This window comes from Bactrocera neohumeralis, chromosome 4 (assembly GCF_024586455.1).
Source record: "Bactrocera neohumeralis isolate Rockhampton chromosome 4, APGP_CSIRO_Bneo_wtdbg2-racon-allhic-juicebox.fasta_v2, whole genome shotgun sequence".
Lineage (NCBI taxonomy): Eukaryota > Metazoa > Arthropoda > Insecta > Diptera > Tephritidae > Bactrocera > Bactrocera neohumeralis.
This window is the reverse complement of record NC_065921.1, coordinates 23,295,084-23,316,490: the sequence shown is the minus strand read 5'-3', so window position 1 is coordinate 23,316,490 and position 21,407 is coordinate 23,295,084. Positions and strand designations below refer to the sequence as shown.

Sequence of the window (21,407 nt, the reverse complement as noted above, 5' to 3'; positions counted from 1 at the left end):
TCGCCAAACTTAATAACCCCGAGTAATAGAATAAAAAGCCAACCGAAAGTTTGACCATTATAGGCCAAATAAATTCAACGGTATGAAAACTCTTATAATAGGTATGAGCATCGATTTTATCCATTTATGTCAACACGAAACTTTATTATCAAGAAAATACTCTCTCTTTGTATCATTAACATATGTCTTAGATGAGCCAATATGTTCGATATAAATATATAACTATAAAACTAATACATATATATGTAGTCCTATCTCGACCACTTTGCGATGGAAAGCGCGACAGTGGAGGGCAGTATTTAAGTAAAGTTTTCTTCCGATATCTTCATTTATGCCTGATTGATCTACTAGTGAATGTTTTATTATGGTTTATAAAAAGTAGGCGCGGTTGTGATCCGTTATTTATTTTCTGCAGTATAAAGATAATTAAAATCCTGCATCCTGCATATGAACGAATTATTTCTGAGACCTAAGATTTCGCTAAAATGTTTTTTTATATCCATTTCATTATCAAATATGTATAGTATATCGTTCAATATCTAAGATCCTCGAAGTGAGGGTCATTGATCTTTCATATTCATATTCATCTTTTGGTGTAACCTTATATATTGCACGTGACAAATATATAGACCAAGTACCTATGAAATATGTAGTGGAACCTTTGGTTTAATATGCTTTCTTTTCTTACCGCAACACTTCTTCTAAACCGCACCTTGGCTGATAGCAGGAAATGCTCTGACTTCTTCTTCTTGCAAGGCAATACTGGAAGATTTCAGGTTTAGTTCTCAAGTAAACCACTTTTTCTGAGTAAATTTCGATACTTATATATAACCCTCAGTAGACTTATTCTGTAACGGAGTCCATCTTTTGATCCAGGCCATCCAGGAGCAAGTTGAAAACTCAATCACGCTCACATTCCGTATTAAAGTTGATTTCTCTACTTTATCGATTGCCTTCGGACGTATTAGCTTTCGGGCGTACTATATCCCTTACCCCATTAACTACTGAAAATTCATAAATTTTTAGTATAGTATAGGATTTCTCTTTTGCATCGAAATATAATTTGAAAAGAACTATAACAAACCCAAATATTCTTGAACGATATGTCCAACAGGATCACCTTCATTTTACAGTTACTCCAAATCAATTTCTGTTGTTGTTCCAGCGAGGACATGAAACCTGTTTAGGGGAAAATGCAACTTTTTTTGAAGATAGGTACAGAAAGCGGGCTGTTCCGACCTGGTCGGACCATAGGGAAAGAGGTGTTAGTGTCATACGAAAACTCTGTGCATATCTACAATCGATATGTTTAGTATATCAGGGTCTATTCTGGTCAAATAGGAGTTTAACCTAATGCAAAATCCAAAGCGAAAGTGGTGTTGCGACTACCCAGAATGATGTTGATATGTTTGTCGTGTCCAAATTTGGCGGTATATTACCTTCTTCTAGAAGGCTGTTCAACTCCAAGCAGACTACTGCAAAGATCTATGAATTAGTACAGACTATCATACGTTACACCCAAACATTTAGGGTTGTTGACTGTCGGAATTTTAGCAACATCGGCAAAAATGTTGAGGTCTGGTCTATATTCCTTCGTTCAGTTAGTAAATATGGTTGCCGTGGAGAGTTTTCAGCTCTTGGCAGTGAAGTGAAAAAGCTTCTTTGTCGTGGGTGCTCATATGACGCAATTCAACAAGCCACTTGTGAACGATATTTTCGCCCGGCAGAGAGTGCGAATTCTACGCGTGTCTCTTGAAGGTTATGTCTAGCCGTACGATATAGGTATTCCATTCTTGCTAGCCTACCGGTAAACATCAAGTACCATCGGACTGCCAAAAAAGTATAAAAATCCTGTAAGACTTCAAGTCTCCTAAAAAAATGTTCCCATGCTTACCGCTTACTAATAAAAGACGAGTATGAACATAAGTGTTTTGTACATCAACCGATTTGTCGGCGAAATTAATTGATTTTTAACATCCTTTCATAACACTCAACGCCAATCTGGTAACCAAATAATATAATCAAAAAAATTGACAATAACAATAGCAACAAAAACCAGTAACGACAACACAGCAACTTTCTCCCAACGACTAATTGAGATGGAAGCACATCAAAAGGATAACACGCCTTTCAACAGCTACAAAACACATAAGTACAAACAACAACAAAAGTTACATGTAAATAAAAAATACACAAGAAATGGAGACAATGACTAAGCCAGCTTCCTCAACGCCTGATGCGCTGACGATCCAGTTCAAATCAAGTTGATTTCATCGTTTGGCGCATCCGCAGCGGCTTTGAAAATTATTACGATTATGTTGATTATGGAGCCTGAGTTCAGCTGCCGTTTCTGCTTTCTGCCACTGCTGTGGTTGAAGATCAAACGATCAAATGGACGTTATTGTTGTTATTGCAATGGCAAATATGCTGACGCGGCATCAGCACAATTAAATCGTATGACTTGAAGTCGGTCCACGATACAAGTACAAGTGTCTCATTGGAGGATGCCAAGCGAACCCATATAGCGATGAGTGTACGTGTGTGTGTGTGATGAGGCGCTCAGGTCAGTTAATGCCACTCAAACCACTTCAAGTCGATCCGTTTGCTTGCATCCGTCGCGCCATCTGATCGAAGTTTCGATAAATGTCGAATGATCTTGCACACTTGTAACGTTTGCCGATTGCTTTATTTTCTTTCTTATATCAATTTTTTTGTTGCTTTTGTATTGTACGCGTGCACTTGAAATGCCATTGTAAAGCTGAGTTGTTGAGAACGGGCAACACATTGCTTGTTGTATAGTGTCCGCGCACGCCCAATCCAACAGGTGAGAAAATAAGATCACTTGTAGAGCCCTTACCAGCAATGCACAGTGTTTGGTTGTGCGGGAAATTGCCCATAAAAGATATCCTTACATCTTTAAAATCGCATCATTTCAAATGTTTATGTTTGGAAAAAGATATGATTTACCCTGGGCACATATTATTAAAACCCTGAACTTATATTATTATTAAAGTTTGTATACTTCGTTAAGAAATTCTTCGATTTAATACGTGATGTATCAACAAACAACTTTATTAAGGGGTTACATGGGATACCTCGGTTAAAAAACAACTTATTTTCAAAAGTTTTTTTCATATAAAGAATTAAATATTTTATTAGAATTTTTTATAGCTACAAACATACACTGTTAACAAAGAAATTCTGAAATTTTTGGAAAAAAATATTTTAAACTCGACCAATGCGATGCTATTTCCGATGGCCCCTCGGAAAAAAGATGCGACCGCATTGGCAGGATAACTCCTTATAGGAACATCTAAGGTAAAAAATGCATGTTTTATTTGAAGCCTTAACTTATTTAGAACTTGGACGAAAGAAACAAACTAAAAATTTGATTTTTGGCAGACATTGTAAAAATAGTTGTAATCGAAAAAAAAAATCCGTCATCCAAGTCTTTAAGAATTGTAACTCAAAGACCTGTGTAAAATTTCATGAAGATAGGTTGAGTAGTTCTCGAGAAATCTTGCCAACCGACTTCAAAAACACTGTTTTGAGTGACGCGTTTAAAGTCGACACTCTTATCCCAGCTAGTTTCGAGCGCTTAAGTCCTCAAACCTGTATCTCCGAAACTATTGCTCGGATCAACATGAAAATTAAGGAGAATTTAATAAGGCAATAAAAAAAATCGATTTTTTAAACCCATAAACCCATGTAACCCCTTAAGAGGCACACCTAGTATGATAACCTAAAAATGCGATTTTCAGGATTCAAAACACACCATCAATTATTTCTAGGATTATAAGGGTACTTTGAAACATATTTTAAAATACACAGTAACATTTGGGAAGAAAAATGTAAACATTTTTTGAAATACTCGCGATATCCGACGGCGCCAAATTCTTCACTACTCCAGTGATTCAGCCCTTCTTCAGAAATAGTGCTATAATACTCAGCTTGAACTGATATTATAGACTTTAAATTAAGCGACAAATGTCAGCAGCCAATGAGTTTGATGGGTGGTAGCTAAGTTATAAGATCTGACTGGAGACTTAAATCCAACGCTGCTTCTTCGGACTGAGTAGCCAATTGAGACGAACAAAGACCAAACCTTATAAGTCTCTCATTATTCCCGTCCTGCTATATGGTGCAGAGGCATGGAGTCGACGTTATGAGTTTTCGAGAGAAAAGTTCTGCGAAAGATTTATGGTCCTTTGCGAGTTGGCAATGGCGAATATCGCAATCGATGGTACGATGATTTGTACGAGATATCCGACAACACTGACATAGTTCAGCGAGAGAGAGACAGCGGTTACACTGGCTAGATCATATCGTCCGAATGGATGAAAACACTCCAACTCTGAAAATATTCGACGTAGTATCCGCCGGGGAAGCAGAGAAAGAACTCCACTCCATTGGAAAGACCAGGTAGAGAAGGACCTGGTTACACTGTTGTAAACTCGGCTATAACCGCGTATGCGGTGTTTACGGCGATAAAGAGGAAGAATAATAAAATAATATGATGCTGTACTCGAATATGCTAAAGAGCCTTTTTAATTATAATTTTTTTTTTGTTTTTCGGCATAATCTCCAGTAAGAGCAATGCAATTTCGATTCCGATTTGATAAAGTGAAGTTTCGTTGACTTCATAGTAGAAGTTTGTCTACATCCTAATCTCTTCAGTTGAGTGAATTTTTTCCATCGAATCAAATTTTTAGTCTTAGGAAAAGGAACTAGTCTCTGGTTACCCAAATTTAGCGATAATGGTTTCTGAGATGATAGTTTATAGCGTAATTCCTTGAATCAACGCGGCTCCTATTCATAAAAATTCGTGAAAGTTATAACCTTCGTATTCCTTTGATATACCAAAGATGTTAACTAACTAACTTAATTTCCTTTACGGCCACCTTACACAACTTCAGAACTATCATGAAACTTTACGGTATTGAACTTATGTTTTGGAGCGTCTTTATAAATCCGCACATAATTATCGGCAGAAGATCTTTAAAATTCTGTTTCCAAAACCTTATATGTATCTGCTTACGATTTGAAGTTGTGTATTTTTTTGGAAACAAATCGTTTCTTGTTTTTTTTTTAGATATTAGGAGTGTAAAAAATTTGTTTAAGTTAACCAAAATTACATTTTCGATATATTATTTTTTCAGCTTAAGTCAATATGCATCATTATTTATCATTTTCAGCTTACTGTAGCTAGGATAAATATCTACGTTTTACGATATATACATTTTGCAGGCTTCCAACGATGACGTTGCTAAAAACTCTTTTCCATTCATTCATTCATATGCTATTTGAATCTTTTCGAAATCCTGCACAACAACCAACACAATGGATGTAAATATGTATGAACATACAAACATAGTAGTAATGGCGCACGGAAATGCCAAGGCGACCTCATTTAATTCCACAACTAAGCGCGTTTTCTGTATTGAAGCGCCAGATGAAGGTCAAAACGAAAAGGGTGCACAACAACCACAAAAAACACGATGTACGGACTCGGACGATTGCACAGTTTAAAGATCGTTACATCGTAATATTATTAGAAATAATTTCACCAATGAATTGTTTTGGACTTCCGCTGATTTGCTGATTAAAGCAACCAAGCAAACTGCGAAGCTCGCCGACGGTAAAGTGTCACTGGCGCTCCAAAAAAACGAATTATACTATATATAAATATCTTTTTTTTATTTGAAGTGACCAATGCCAGGGCATGATTTTAGTAGTTTATGGCTACAAATTTCGGCTGCGATCACTAAGATCTTTTCGCCGCGATATGAGCGCGTTGCTTTCTGGCTCGCTATACACCAATTTTTCCCAAAACTCCCGCATATTGTTTTTGCTATTGTTGTTAAATGGTTTTTCGATTTAGTTGATGGTTCCATTCACTGCCTGCTTTTTTGGTTTGCTGATCAAATTTTATAGATAAACTAACATATACTATATGTAAAATCATATATACAAAAACTATTTTGTGAACACAGCGTGCAAGCATATATGTAGACCTTTGTATGTTTATATGTATGCGCCAGCGCTAGAAAAACTACTCATTCATGTGCGCAACTCAAAAGCCGATATCAAGATCACTTTGACCATCGCATAGGTAGCCGCCTAGCTGGCGCTCCGGCAGGCTGACCAGCGCTTTTGATATACTCGTGTATATTTTCCAGTCATGATTTGAAGCTTTTAGTGGCATTTCCTTTTGATTGAAATCACGGCAGTTTTGCCGATAATGGCCAACCATTTTAGTTGGCCTGACATGGCGCTTCATTGACTCACCACATACACACACATACATGTACATATGAGTAGAAACATATGCTGTATATGTATGTAGTATTGTAAGTACATCCATCAGCAATCAGGTAGCTGTCGCTGCTGTTCGGTGTAAGCCCGGTAGCTAATTGATTTTGTATTTTAAGTGTAGTCTGTCTATAATAACCAACCGACACGACTTCCATCGCGGCTTATTGGCGGAGTAAGCCCGCACCTTGCCAGAATTCCTTTGCTCATACATGGTCTGAAGTAAGCGAGCATGTGTTGCGTTATGTACATGTGTGTGTGTGTGTGTGACTGTTTGATTCAGTGTAAACTCAGCGTATAATTGTTGTGAGAACTTGCGGCAATATCGCTTGCATAAATTATTATGTTATCATATATAGTATAATATGTATATGTATGTATTTATTGAGTAGTACCATAAAATGAAAATTCCTTCGTCAAACCTGTAAGTGATTTTAAGTTGTTCATTATAATGGAACTGGAAATATATTGTCAATGTGCCGTGAGTTGTATGAAATGTTTATATTATATTTCAACAAATAATACATACAACGTGGAGTGGGGTCAATATAAAAAGTTAAAATGATAGCTGTTTCGATGCTTAGATTTTCGCCTAATTCCATTATTTGTAAATTTCGATCATTTAGAATGTTCCACAATGTCCATATATGTACATATATTAAAATTGGAGTTTTTTCCATTAAAAATACTGGACTGGTTGGTTTGTGGATAGGGAATAGTAGGGTGTGGTGAAAAAATCGTCTATTTATCCATCCATGAATGAGAAGGGAACTTGAATCAGCTCCAAACTCATTTCAAAAAAGAAATCGAAATAGATGCTAAAATAACTAAATAACCACAGAGTTGATATTGAAACTATAGTGAAGAAAACAAAAAACAAGTAGTCTCAAATGATACGAACTGCTGTTGAAAAATAAGTAAATGAAATTTATAACTTCAGCTTGTGACTAAATGCATCTGTATCATTAACATTTAACGTACCAAAGAGATATATCCAATTCGTCTCCCATAACAGTACTTGATGGGGGTAGCGGTCGGTAATGCTGCCTGAAGGTATAGTTTGGAGCAAAGTTTCGCAGGGACTCATTTTTCGATACCACTTTCCTTCCCCTAAAATTTATTTCATGAGCTAAAATTTCTATATAACTTCGTTCATATGTTACTTCTTCTTCCTTACTGGCGTAGACACCACCTATGCGGTTATAGCCGAGTTTACAACACCGCGCCAGTCGTTCTTCTTTTTCGTTGTTTTGGTGTCCTTCTCTACCTACTCCAGTGCAGTGGAGGTCTTTCTCTTCCTCTGCTTCCCCCGGCAGTTACTGCGTCGAATACTTTCAGAGCTGGAGTGTTTTCGTCCATTCGTGCGACATGACCTAGCCAGCGTAGCCGCTGTTTTTTAATTTGCTGAACTACGTCAAAGTCGTCGTATACCTCGTACAGGTCATCGAGATCCATCGACTGCGGTATTCGCCGTTGCTAATGCGGAACAGAAACTTTCTCTCGAAAACTCGTAACAGCGACTCAACAGATGTTGTCATGGTCCATGCATCTGCACCATATTGGGATTGGGATGATAAGTGACTTGTAGAATTTGGTCTTTGTTCGTCGAGAGAGGACTTTACTTCTCAATTGCCTACGCAGTCCGAAGTAGCACCTGTTGGTAAGAGTTATTCTGCGATGAATTTCGAGACACTGGCATTGTTGTTGTTGTTAATGCTATTTCCAACATAGACAAAATTATCTATTACTTTGAAGATATGACTACTCGTCTGAGTCCTTGTCCCGTCCATCGCATCTTGGATCTTGATCAACCAGCTGGGAAACGGCACCTCCCCCATTAAGGAAGTCGTGATGCATAAGAATCGATTTTCTTCTTCAGACGATCCAATTGGACGTTCCTATGTTAAGAGTTTCATCTGAGGTGAGTGTTCATAGTAAATGATCCCTTACCAATCTCAGCAAACACTTAGCAAACCTGTCAATCCTCACTTGGCCACCGTTTACGTTGGCTCACAGCTATTCGACTGCGACTGTTTACGCTGGACTTTGTCGTTAGTAGCCCAGTTTTTATCACCAGTATTCATCCGTTTTAAAAATGAATCGATTTTGGTGCACTATTTGAGGCAGTTTTCTTCCCAAGATGCATCCCTAATCTTTGACATCAAAAGCACCGGAGCCGATGAAACTCAAATATATGTATATCTATATGTATATCTCTGTACTCTTAAAAACTACTAAAAGCGCGATAAATCTATAACTAAATACGCCACGAAATTAAATTTCTCCTCGGAGATGGTATGAGAAGACTAAAGAAACCAGGGGCAAAATTGGTCAATGGACTTGGCACCGCCATCATTTAGGTATTTCAAACATGTTGAAGTCAGTTTGACAACTTTTCATTAGCTGAACTAAAAAAACATTATTTTGCCAAACTCAGTCTATTCGCAAAAATATTGAAAAACATATGTACATACATACATACATATAATATTTGCGCGAAACAAAAATAGAAGAATTTTTGTAAATTCGCATTTAAGGGAAATAAAAACAATGCAATTGCGAAAATGGCGTATGAAAAACAAAAACGGTCAAAATGGGTTGGCCGAAGGCAGTGCCCTCGAACAAAGAGCTAAAGTAAACAAATTTAAACAGCACATTGCATGGAACCCTGACATTCCGAAAGGGGGCAGCACACTGATCCGTTGCAAAAGTGCAAATGCATTATGATGCGTAGCTAAACCCTTTTGCAAAAGTAAACAGTGCAGAAATCATTTTCGCTTTTCCCTTTTCCCAATTCGCCTTGCACGTTTGCGCTTGATAAACCTCAAGGTTTTCAGCAATTTTCGCTAACCGGCGCAGCCATGCTGGGGTAGCAAGTGCAGTGCAGGTGACTTAGCCTAACGCTGCTCTCAGCAGCCACTTGAGTTTACACCGCATGCACCTGATGGACACGCACCAGTCTGATCCTATTAGGCCGGTCGCACAATGCTGGACGTCGTATTGGCTAGTTGGTTGAGGTGCGACGGCATGCTGATTGAGTAGCCGTCTGGCGCCAGCACTACTTGAACTGACGGAATTAGGGCGTTAAAGTACTTAATCCAGTTTTACTTAAGACTCTTTTGGTAAACTATTTTCGGCGTTTTTTTCCAATTCTTTGCTTTTCCGATCTTTGAATTGTTTTTCTTTGCGCTAAGCTGCCTAAAGTGCGTGTCAGGTACATATTTGCATACCTACGATCGTACGCATGTACATATGAGTATTTGCACTATCTTTCGATAACTAAATGTTAAGCAAACAGTACCTCATTTCCAAATCATTTTCAACAAATTACCAATTTACATTTTAGAGAATATGAAATAGTACTAAAAGCTCTAAAGAATATTCGGCTTGAAAAAGAAACTGTTTCCACAAATCAGTCGTTTTTCAGCGTTCGTCTAGTGAAACATCCACACATCGTCTCAAAAATAAGGTTATAATATACGCTATACTATATTATGTTATAGCTTTTGTCTAAGCTCTAAATGTCAGATATGCTATTTTTATATCTTGAACAGAGCATATATATTTGACACGATGTTTATATCACCTAAACCTTCAGTGACCGTTATGAACGAGCCTTACAGCCCTATTCTCATGCCCTCACAAAAGTCACCAACCTCACTTCAGTGATGTTTCTCACTATAGTGAGGGTTACCTTATTCTGGCGAAAATTCAAAAGCTCAAATGCTCACTATTCTCACAAATATCTGTGACGTGTGAAAGCAGCCATCATAATACAAAACATCTGTGTTTGTTTTGTTTTGCATATTTGACATTTTTTAAAATATTGAGAATTGAGTGTTATTAGCATGGAGGAACTATTATTTGTATATGCGGCAATTGTTGAGGAGGAGGAATCGGGAGGTAGGAGAAAAATTTTAAAGGGTTTGCGAGACAAAAGCGATCCCTTTACTATGCAAGACACTGCATTTATTAACACATTTCGATTCCCAAAATCGCTATGTAAATTGCTGATAAGTGAATTGGTGCCGCATGACGTGCAGAAGTCAAATATTCCTTTTGATCTGCGTTTCCTGACGAGTTTATATTTTTACGGGCATGGCTCTTATCAAAAATGCGTTGGTAATAGTTATATGCTCTCTATGAGCCAATCCTCAGTGTCAAGAGCTCTGCACTTTATTTCAAAACTGATTGTGGATGTTAAGGGAAGTGAAATTTATTTCCCTTCAAGCGCGCAGGATGTGTCAGATGCAAAGAAGGGGTAAGATAAATAAATAAAAATAAATATAAATAAATAAATAAATTTTTTCTTAAAGATTTTACACGAAATTTGGGATCAAGGGCACAATCGGCGCAATCGATTGTACCCATATTGGGATTGTTTCACCCTCAAGCACAGACGCCACTACTCCTCTCTCACTTTTTATGAACCGGAAAGGATTTTACAGCCTTAATGTAGAAGCAGTACGTAATGTTCTATATTATACAAACTATTTTATTAATACATATGTATATATTTGCATTTTTGGCAGGTTTGTGATCATCGACTTCTGTTCACCGCTGTCAACGCGAGATATCCCGGGTCTTGCCATGATTCTGGTATTTGGACCACATCCCCAACACGTATGCACCTCACAAATACTTATAGCACGCAAAGTGATTCGTGGTTGTTAGGCGACCAAGGATATCCATTGGAGCCATGGCTGTTAACGCCAGTCGCTGAACCTTCAAACGCAAGGGAAGTGCGTTACAATAAGTTGCACGCCAAAGCACGTAATACCATTGAGAGAGCCTTTGGTGTTTTGAAGTCACGATTCCGGTGCCTCTCAAAACACCGCATTCTTCATTACAGCCCTGAAAAAGCGTCTTTGATTATTTACGCGTGTACAATTCTTCACAACATTTTACTGAAGCATGGTGTGGCTGCAGACCTTGGCTTTGAAGAAGTTTTAGAAGAATCACAAGACACCGAAATTGTTTTCGAAAACCCCAATTTTAGGGAGGGTGCTAGAGTAAGAGAACGTTACATTATTTCTTTATAATATATATATGTATGTATATATTTCCAGTGGCGTTATGTACTATAAATACATATATGTATATATAAATATATATACATATATGTAAGTTACTGTCTGTCTCTGTACATTTTACTTCCTCTAAGAATGAATAAAAAGACATCTACATATGTTTAAATAATTCATTTTATTTTATTTAATTTTTTTTATTTTTTACATTCTTATTTCATTTTTTACATTCTTATTTCATTTTTTACATTCTTATTTCATTTTTTACATTTTTATTTCATTTTTTACATTTTTATTACTATTTATCCAATTTTTGGGACAACTTGGCCATAACCTCAGACAGCGAGGTCAGTGCCTGTGTCATTTGAGCCAGCACCCCTGCCATCTGCACATTTTGCTCTACAATTTTTCTTTGTAGAGCAATGGCCTCCTCCTCTCGCTTTTCTCTGTCCTCCATTTTTTTTAGCACTGTTCCAAGCATCTTCGCTGCAGTCAATTTTTCGGGAGGGATATAAGAAGACGATGGCATGGGAGAAGATAATATGGGAGGAGATAAGGAAGAAGATGGAGGTGATGGTGAAGAAGAAAATGAGGTGAAGGCGAGGAAGAAAAATTTACTGATAAAGCAGGAAAAGCTGGAGCAGGCGATGTGACTGCTAGTGAAGATGCTGGAACAGGCGATGCGACTGTTGGTGTTGGCGCTGGAGCAGGCGATGCGACTGCTAGTGAGGGTGCTGGAGCAGGCGATGTTGGTGTTGGCGAGGAAGCTGGAGCTTGTGTATTTATATACAACGGCAAAACCTGTAAGTATAAAACGGACCAATTATTGCCTCATGTAATAAAAAAATATATAGTAAATTACCTGATGACCCAAAGTCGCAACACCCGGCAATCCATCCACCGCTGCTGCCCCAAATGTGGTTATGGCTTGCTCCTCGAATGGAGTCATTCCACGTATCGGAGGGCCTCCACCAGTCGCTTGCGCATGGGTCTTAAGTTTGCGCGCTCGCGATCGCAACTGGTGTTTCCAATGCATTAATGACTATGGAAATATACATATGTGTGTATTTTAGTAATGTGACACAAACACAAGCATTTATTATCTTACCTCCTTCCACTTGGCTGCCGACCGAGTTGGGCCTCTTAACGCATTTAAATTATCTGCTAACTCCGACCAAAGTATTTGCAGCCCTTGAGGGTTGGTCGGAGTTAGCTTCCCCCGTTGCAACTCAGGATGCTGCTTGCAAAACATTACGTAATGTTGAAGCTGCTCCTGAGTTGTCCGCTCCGTTTTTGCACGCCTAGGAATATAGGAAATTATTGTATATATATATATTTTAAAATTTGGAAAATTACTTACATATGCTGATTATTCATTTGTGTGTCCATTTTTGTTTTGGTTTTTTCAGAATAGGGCTGTTATTTTTATTAAAACAGCTGTTTGACAGCAAAAAGCTTTTTACCTCACGTGGTGACTTTTTAAAGCTTTTTTCTTATGAGGTTTGAGCAAGAATAGCCTCACAACATATGCCTCACAAGAAATCTCTCAAATGTTTCCTCTCAACTCAGTTGAGAGGTTTTTTCAGAATAGGGCTGTTAATTTTTTTCTGTTTGTTTGGCATGACATCTGTCAAACATATTCAATAACCTTACAGTCATTGTACAAACAACATAATATTTTTTCATTGTGTTGAAAATGTCAAATTTTGCACCGAAAAGTGATGATTTGCGGAAAGCATTGATTTTTTGTTTACATTTGAAGAACAGTGCTGTAGGGTCGCATCGAATGCTTGTCGAGGCATATGGTGATCATGCGCTATTAGAAGCAACAAGCAAAAGAACTGCAAGCAATATTGAATGAAGATGATTCTTTAAGTCAAAGTCAAATGGCGGTCATGTTGAATGTTGCACGACAAACAATTTCAGTTCATTTGAAAACTATGGAAAGGATTTAAAAGTATGGAAGAAACTCTTGTGAAATTTTTCTTCACAGACTCGAAAGAAAATCAGCTTTGCATCGAATTGTCACCGACGATGAAAAATGGATTTATTTTAAGAATCCTAAATGGAGAAAATCATGGGTTATTCTGGAACAACCATCAACATCGAAGATTGATTCGGTAAGCAGGCAATGCTCTGTGTTTAATGGGAACAGAAAAATGCGGTATATCATGAGTCTCTAAAACCAGTTGAAACTGTTAATACTAAGCGCTACAGACAACAGATCAAAAAAACGATCAGAATGGATCTGAAGACACGTCAAAGTAATTTTGTTACTTGACAATACACCTTCACATAAAGCAAAATCGGTTCATGAAACAATCAAGGTACCTGGCTGGGAGTTGGAACCCCACCCGCCGTTTTCACCGGACTTGGCACCTTCCAATTACCATTTGTTCTTATCGATGGGACACGCACCATCGAAAATTGGGTGCCTGATTGGTTTGCTTCAAAAGACGAACATTTCTATTCCACAAATTGCCGGGAATGTGTAAAAAGCAGTGGACAATACTTGAAATTATTATAATTTTTGTTTACTTTCCCAAACGAAATTAGTTTTTCATTTTAACGAAAAAGGCCGGTATATGTATGTAAATGATCAGTATCACGAGCTGAGTTTGTGACTGTCCATTCGTCCGTCTGTATATGTATATTGTATGCGAGTTAGTCCCTTAGTTTTGAAATATCGATCTAAAATTTTGCATTCGTCCATTTCTCACTAAGAAGCTGCTTATTTTGTCGAAACGGCCGATATCGGAATACTATAGCATATAGCTGCCATACAAACGGATCGATCGGAATAAAGGGCTTTTAAGGAAAGCTTTTTCATTTGACGAGATATATTCACGAAATTTTGCATGTATTATTACTTAAAGCAATGATGCAATATCCGAAGAAATCATTCAGATCGGATCATTATAACATATAGCTGTCCTAAAAAATGAACGATGGGGATCAAGCGCTTGGACGGAAAACTCATTTCAGGGTTATTTTCACGAACGGGTTATTGTCCAAGGCAACGATGCAATCTTCGAAGAAATTGTCCAACCGTATTGACTATAACATACGAGGTTTATTCAAAGAGTATTGCGAATTTTGTATTTCTGAAGAAAGTGTGTATTTACTCATGAATATCTATTTTGTTCACTTCAAAGGAATCCCACCCAGATATATTCTACCAACGTTTTATCCAATCCTCAAAGCACTTAAGAAAGTAATTTTTGATCTCGGTTAACCTCCTTCACGTCGTCCTTTAATGTTCCTCTTCAGTTTTGGGAACAAAACAAGGCAGAGGGGTCAGATCTAGGGAGAACGATGTGTTGTTTTTGGTCAAATATTCGCACAAAAGTAACGTTGCGTGAGCAGGGGCGTTATCATGGTGCAAAATCCATTTGTTGTCTTCCACAAATTTGTGGAAAAACGATTTTTTTAAAGTTATTCGGTTAAGTATCGGTCTGACTTTTCGCACGAATAAGGAAACTTGCATTGTAGTCCAACTGTTTTGTATCAGCAAATCATGTTTGAGACACCTTCCAAGCATTTTATTTTCAAATCGATCTTTGAAAACTAATGGAGAAGATAGTAGTAATGAAATTTTGGACTTTAATTTTTTCTTCTAACAAATAACATAGTAAGAAAGGGCTGCACTCGGCCTATTTGCAGAAATTTAAGTGATGTCCTATAAAAACTAGCCAAATCACTGATATAATTTAAAATTCTGTCAAAATTGCAACATCTTTGTTAGAGTCGTGCCATGTGAAGGAAGTTCTCGATTTATGACAGAGTTCTGGCAGATCTTCAAAGAATATGTGAACATAATTTCATATAATATTTGAAAAGAAAAACAATATTTTTGCATTTTTAAAGTGAATTTTTTCGCAATAACCCGTTATTGTATACACATTCTTTTACATAAAAAAGTACTGCCCTTTTTATTTAAATCTCCCACTGTGCTTGCGAATTTCGGCACTTTAGCGCGAGAGTGTGTACTAAATTTACGGTTATATTAATTTTATAACATTTTTCCGTTCATAAAATTTTCAAAAAATATTTCATATCTTGCAGTTCAATTTTTTATGATTTTATTTCCGCCTCGCGGTGGACTATCAACCATTTCAATTTTAATTATGTAAACTCGCCTATAGGCAAGTTGCTAATTTTGGCAGCAAATGGTTTTACTTTTCACTTTGGCTGTTGCCTGCAGAAAGACTGGCTGCGGCTGCCTTGATGTCTTTATGATATGGCGAAGACTTATGCGCATGTGTGAGTGCAAGTGAGCAAATCACTTTTTCATTTTCGATATGCGTGTTTGGCCACTTAACTAAGTGTTACTCTGCAAGGGTCAACTTCCTAAGCTTTGGGCTGTGTAATAACAGCGACAACATCAATATTAAGACAGTATATAATTGTTGTTTTATTCTTACCGTTGCCAGTGCTTTGCTTTCGATACCTTTTTTGCACTGTCTTCAGAAGAAATTGAGTTGAAGTTGCGTCTTTTTGGTTCATCTAAACAATTACAAACCGCTAAAGTCTCTTGGCTAAATTTTAGCTGCAGTTTTTTTTTATTTTTATAGAAATAGAACCGTTTGTGTGCTCATTCAATTTTTGGTAAACTTATTTAGGTGAAGCTGTAAACGTGCCAGATTTGAAAACGAGTTGGTGTGCTTCTTCGCAAAAAATGGCCTAGAAGTTCTTGGGAATAAAATTATTTACAAATTTAATATATGATGAAAAACTGTTATATTTTCCTTCACTCAAGCCTTAAAAGTCATGCATATCTCTCTATACTCACTTAAGTGTCCGTGCCTCTCCCACAATAAGCTATTTCGGGCGAATGCGAAAATCAAAACTCTTATATAACCACTTAATGTAACAAAAGATGCTTTCAATCTGGTGGGAAATTTTCGCAAACAATGCTTGTAACCATCTTTCAAGTGGCTGAATGCTCAGATCAAACGGATAATTGAACAATTATTCAATTCAATAGTATGAGAGAATAATAATATGAAAACAGTATTCAACGGAAACTGGGTGAAGACAATCGAGATTTTACAAAATGGCGAAATTACCGCTACCGTTTAATTGTTTGATGAAAAATGCCGTTACAGAAATTGACGGCTCAGTTGGGTCATATTATTTGCGATTTATCTTACCAATTGGTTAGATGGTCACTACAAGTTGATAAAAATCAGTTTGAGAGTTAGATAATCGCCACAATCGCTTCTTTAAAATATTAAAAAATTTAACTAGCGACTGCCAAAAACAAGTTCTGGTGTAACTGAACATGTTATACTCTTGCAACTTGCAAGGATCAAAGCCAGGGGAGTACCTTAAGGTTTAAAATGTCAATCAGAGCCTCGGAATACCAGCAATTGTGTATTTATATGTATATATACTCATACACTGACCGGCATATTCGGCATAAGGTATATTAAAAAAACGGATACCATTATATGTAGTATACGGGCATTGAGGTAGTATCGACTCGATTTTATCTATTTACCAATACCACATGCTATTAATATGCCACATACTCAAAAATTGTTCTCTGGGTTTCATTAAGGTACTTCACATCATTTCATGTTTCCTCATGGAGGCTAAATTTACCGACCGTTGTGTCAAAGATACAACGATTTTGACATTGTGGCGGGGGCAGCTCCATAGGTGCAATCCACGCTCATAGAAGGCATCTCTCGTCACATCGTCCTTCTCTTCAGTCGTGTCGTGGGCGCAAATCAGCGATATGTTGAAGAATTCCGCTTTGATGCGGATTGTGGTTAGACGTTCATCCACCGGGGTAAATGACAGTACTCGGCGACGGAGTCTCTCTCCCACACCAAATTTGCGGTCCTTTATATGGCCACAGTGGTAAATGCCACAAGGACCCACTCGCCTCTGTCCTTGTCCCGTCCATCGCATATCTTGGACGGAGGTGATGTCTGCCTTCACTCTAACGAGGACATCAACCAGCTGAGCAGCGACACATTCCCAATTAAGGGACCGGGCATTCCAGGTGTATGCCCATAAATTGTTATCCTTAATGCGTTTGCCATGGTCTTCATCAAAAGGAGGGTTTCTTTGGCTATCCCGAGGATACTTGGTCTAAGACCAGAAGTCGTGACCACTCCCAAGTGAATGGCAATCAGAGAACTTTCCTCACTTGCGTGAATTTCTACACATGACTCCATCCTTCATCTCCATCACCAATCATATGGATTAAAGTCAGCCGGATATTCGAAATATTGATGTTAGTTATATGGGGAATGGATCAATTTTATTAATTTTAGATACAAACATACTGTCATTAGTTTCTCATTTTTATTGAAGTGGCTCGTATATTGGTCGATATACATATGCGGTATAAAGTCAACCGGAAGTTCGAAAATCTTAATGTTAGGTATGTGGGATCTAAGGAATATGTTAATAGTTATATAGGAAGTAGGGGTGTTGTAGTCTGATTACGAGTAGTAGTCTGATTACGTTAATTTCCACACTGTGACATTGGAATGTGGAAAGAAGGTACCGAGTATATATCATTTCACTTTAAAGTGGCTTATGCCACGCTCATCGTTAAATTTTTGCCCCAGAACCAATAAATTTCTCTCATATCATGTAAAATTCTATGTCACATTTTATTCTCCAGTCCATATGCGACTTCTTTTGGTTTCCAAACATGATCTGAATGTGAACTTCAGCGACCTCCAGAAAACGTATTTTTCAGACGGGTTAGAGAAGTTGGGGAATCGCTTGATCCAGTTTATCGAGCTAAAAAGGTTTCGCCATCTCTCCTAAATTTTAATTTTTCCTTGTAGGTTCCATAATTATTGGATCACCCTTCTCGGTATGACTTCATGTCTGTGGATATGTGTAGCCATTTAAACTATTTTCAAATGCAATTAAGAGAATATGTTCTTGCTAAAACCTAACGCTTCGGAATTTACTACTCATATATTCATAGATACATACATATGTAAGGGTATATGCATAAGTATGTATTGGATAGCCAAAGATCGAATGACTTGCCGATGCAATTTGTAAGGTTACGAACAATGTTTCAAACAAGTTAAAATGCAATCGTGCGCAATTGAGACTCGCAGTTTCAAAATTCCTTGGAAACTCACACATTAATTTTTTTGCTCAGCACTGTATTAATCGAATACATACCTCTATAATAATTCAATACATAGTTCAATAATTATGCCACTCATCCATTATTTACATACGAATTTCATAACCAGGTTTTTCCTATAAACACGTCCATAGAGTTCTTATGACTTCACCATATGACAGTGAACATACACATACACCTGTATTAGCTTGAATGTATTTAGTGAGTGTTACGGATTGCCCGGCAATGCAGTAACAATTGTGGAAAACTACCGGCCTTACAAATATCCAGCACGGTCAGGCGTTCGTTGTAAAGTGAATCACTATCGGAATGGCGGTAAATGATTGAAACACTTGCCGTTTCTCAGAGGTGTTATATTGTACCTACCCCAACAATGTGAATTTGACGCTCTGCCTTCAATTGTTTTCGAATATTAAATTTATTCGGCTCTAAAATATGCATACAAGTATGTACGTTTATATAATATCTAGTGCATACAGTATAATTTACTGGTGTTGCATGCCTCTGCGTAGTTGCCATTTAAAGTGCATAGTTCATTGTTGTAATTGCAGGGGAAAAAATCAAATTCGGATAACTTTTTGAAGTTAATTTAATTTTATCTGCAAAAAAATTGTGATCACTAAGTTGACGAATTTTAGGAGAATTCTAGGACTTTACATTGTACGCTGCCATGTAAGGGATTAAGTTAGTCTAGGATATTCAATAAAAATACTTTTTTGTAAAGTACATTTTTTGGTCCTAAAAACTTTATTTAATTGTTAGATTGGATTTCAATCCAACCAGTACATATCCATATGCTCTCGTTTTTGTATTAGATTAAAATTCACTGAAGTGCTCAAATTTGACTCTTTCCAAGGGTCTAAATATTTTATTAAATGAGTACTCTGTTTTGAGTACCCACCAAACTTCAACTCTCGGTACTTTTGAAATAATTAGACGCCATCTAAAGAGATCTTCGTTGCCTAACCAGCATTAATCTAGTTTTTTTTAACAGTAATTGCGTAAGCTATCATTTTCTTAATTACTGCTATCTTCACTTAAGGAGTTATATCCAATTGTCAATTTCAAAAAATCGATTTTTTGAATATAAATATACCTCGTACTGCGATACTGCGGTACTGAGATCATTAAGATTGAAAGGTGTATTTTTAATTTATACTTCGCGTGTTTTAAAATCGCTAATTTTTTTTCTGTAAGTTGGTAGTACTGTTAGTCATTACTATCGTATTTGAGATACGCGCCATTTTGTAAGGCTCTAAAAGTGAATTCTTCGATTTTTACTATGTCTAAATTTTTTGAACAAAGAAGTGCGATAATGCGCCATCTCATACTGGTTATACGTGATCATTTCGCCCCATTTTCAACTAATATCGTGCCGCAACCACCGCATTCGCCTGATTTACCTCTGTGTAACTTCTGGCTATTCAGCAAATTCACATGACCACTCCGAGGACACCGTTTTGACTCAATTGAGGATATAAAAGCTGATTCGAAGAATGCTCTGATGGCCATCACGACGGAGGATTTTTCCAAGTGCAATGATTACTGGAAAATTCGTTGGCATAAGTGTATTGCAGCGGGAGTGGATTAATTTGAAGGAGATGAAATAGACAAAATTCATCTTTCAATTTGATCACAGGTATTTCAAAATATACTGTGAAATATTTGAAGTTGATGTGACAAATAGCTAGGAAGATATGATCATATTCGTACAATTTTTTCAATTTAATAATCGGTTCTAAACCGTTGAAGAAAACTCCTCCCAATGGACTAAACCGACCGACTTAGAATTTTTACAAGACCTTCTATGTTCTAGAAAATATAGCAGCTGTAACAGAAAGTGTACACGAAAATCTTTGAGAGTGGATTCCGCGCGGTTCGCAGCAACTAGGACTAATGTATGGAAGGACCTGGCGCATTTTAGAAGCTAGTGATCTCGGTGACTTTTGGCTTCAACCAGACGGCGCCACTTTCCACACATCGCATCAAATAATGGATTTATTGAGAGAACCCTTCGGTGAGCAGACAATTTCACATTTTGGGCCGGACGATTGGCCACCAAGATCGAGAGGCCACCGTTTGAAATTTTCCTATAGGGATACCGTAAATTCAATAGTCTATACGGACAGTCTCGCTTTGATTCCGGCCTTGGAGCAAAACATCACGCGTGTCATTCGTCAGTTACCAGTCAAAGTGCTCGAATGAGTCATCGAAAATTGAACTAAATAGATGGACCATCTGAGACATAGCCGCGGCCAATATTTGAAAGAGATAATCTTCAGAAAACATTCCCCATTAAATTTGAAGTTTCTATGTTTTTTCTTTGGTCCACTCTACATATATATTTCAGATAATGATCGAAGGAATGAGGTTTTAGATAATAATTTTCATATTAAGCCATTAGGAAGTGTAGTTTTTTCGCAAAAGACGACTGTGCTGCGGGATCAAAGGCATCCAAACTTTTTCTAGAAGAATCGCCGATTATTAAAATAAATTTACATAATTTTAATGTACATTATTCTTAGGTATTTACAAAAAAAACACACATTTTTCCTGACTTACTCAGGTAGATATAACATCTTAAGGCATGTTGCTGTGACGGTGTGGTCAAGGTTTACTATATATTCCATAAAAGTTAGCAAGAAACCGCTACTTCCCTTGGAGCTAGTTCGCAACTGAGCTTGCTCAGTCCACGCATCATACCTGTATAACTGTCATGCCTCAGTCTGATTGCGCATCAATCAGTTATCACTTGAACATGGTTTCAGATACCGATATTCGTTCAAGAAATGCGACACACAATAGAATTACATATATATGTATGTATAAATCTATTTAAAATAAGATTTTATGCAAGCTAGAAAAAAACTTGTGTGAGATTTGTTCATATGAAATAAACCACTCCGCAATTATAATTGCATTTTTTACGGTTTTTGAAC

The 21,407-nt window shown here is 37.3% G+C and overlaps 3 protein-coding genes across 3 annotated transcripts in view; 2 read left to right on the top strand and 1 right to left on the bottom strand.

Annotated features, from left to right (window-relative positions):
• LOC126757504 (sodium-dependent dopamine transporter) overlaps positions 1 to 21,407 on the top strand; it is a 145,492-nt gene that overhangs the window by 56,224 nt on the left and 67,861 nt on the right. The gene's annotated exons all lie outside the window — the stretch shown is intronic.
• On the top strand, positions 9,942 to 11,380 carry LOC126757512 (putative nuclease HARBI1). The gene is made up of 3 exons (XM_050471486.1): positions 9,942 to 10,573; positions 10,629 to 10,776; positions 10,845 to 11,380. The coding sequence occupies exons 1-3, from the start codon at positions 10,161 to 10,163 to the stop codon at positions 11,352 to 11,354; spliced, it is 1,071 nt and encodes a 356-aa protein (XP_050327443.1). The 5' UTR covers positions 9,942 to 10,160; the 3' UTR covers positions 11,355 to 11,380.
• LOC126757516 (motility hub protein FimV-like) lies at positions 11,499 to 12,917 on the bottom strand. Its single transcript, XM_050471493.1, has 4 exons — positions 12,700 to 12,917; positions 12,448 to 12,640; positions 12,202 to 12,381; positions 11,499 to 12,140 (listed from the first exon to the last, which is right to left on the bottom strand). The coding sequence occupies exons 1-4, from the start codon at positions 12,726 to 12,728 to the stop codon at positions 11,832 to 11,834; spliced, it is 711 nt and encodes a 236-aa protein (XP_050327450.1). The 5' UTR covers positions 12,729 to 12,917; the 3' UTR covers positions 11,499 to 11,831.

Bases quoted from the DNA above. Each gene is read 5' to 3' on its own strand.
- LOC126757512 (XM_050471486.1), top strand. From the start codon at position 10,161: ATGGAGGAACTATTATTTGTATATGCGGCAATTGTTGAGGAGGAGGAA. The intron at 10,574-10,628 runs GTAAGATAAATA...TTTTTCTTAAAG, and splicing joins GTGTCAGATGCAAAGAAGGG to ATTTTACACGAAATTTGGGA. The intron at 10,777-10,844 runs GTACGTAATGTT...CATTTTTGGCAG, and splicing joins ACAGCCTTAATGTAGAAGCA to GTTTGTGATCATCGACTTCT.
- LOC126757516 (XM_050471493.1), bottom strand. From the start codon at position 12,728: ATGGACACACAAATGAATAATCAGCATAT. The intron at 12,641-12,699 runs GTAAGTAATTTT...CTATATTCCTAG, and splicing joins CAAATGAATAATCAGCATAT to GCGTGCAAAAACGGAGCGGA. The intron at 12,382-12,447 runs GTAAGATAATAA...ATATTTCCATAG, and splicing joins CGGCAGCCAAGTGGAAGGAG to TCATTAATGCATTGGAAACA.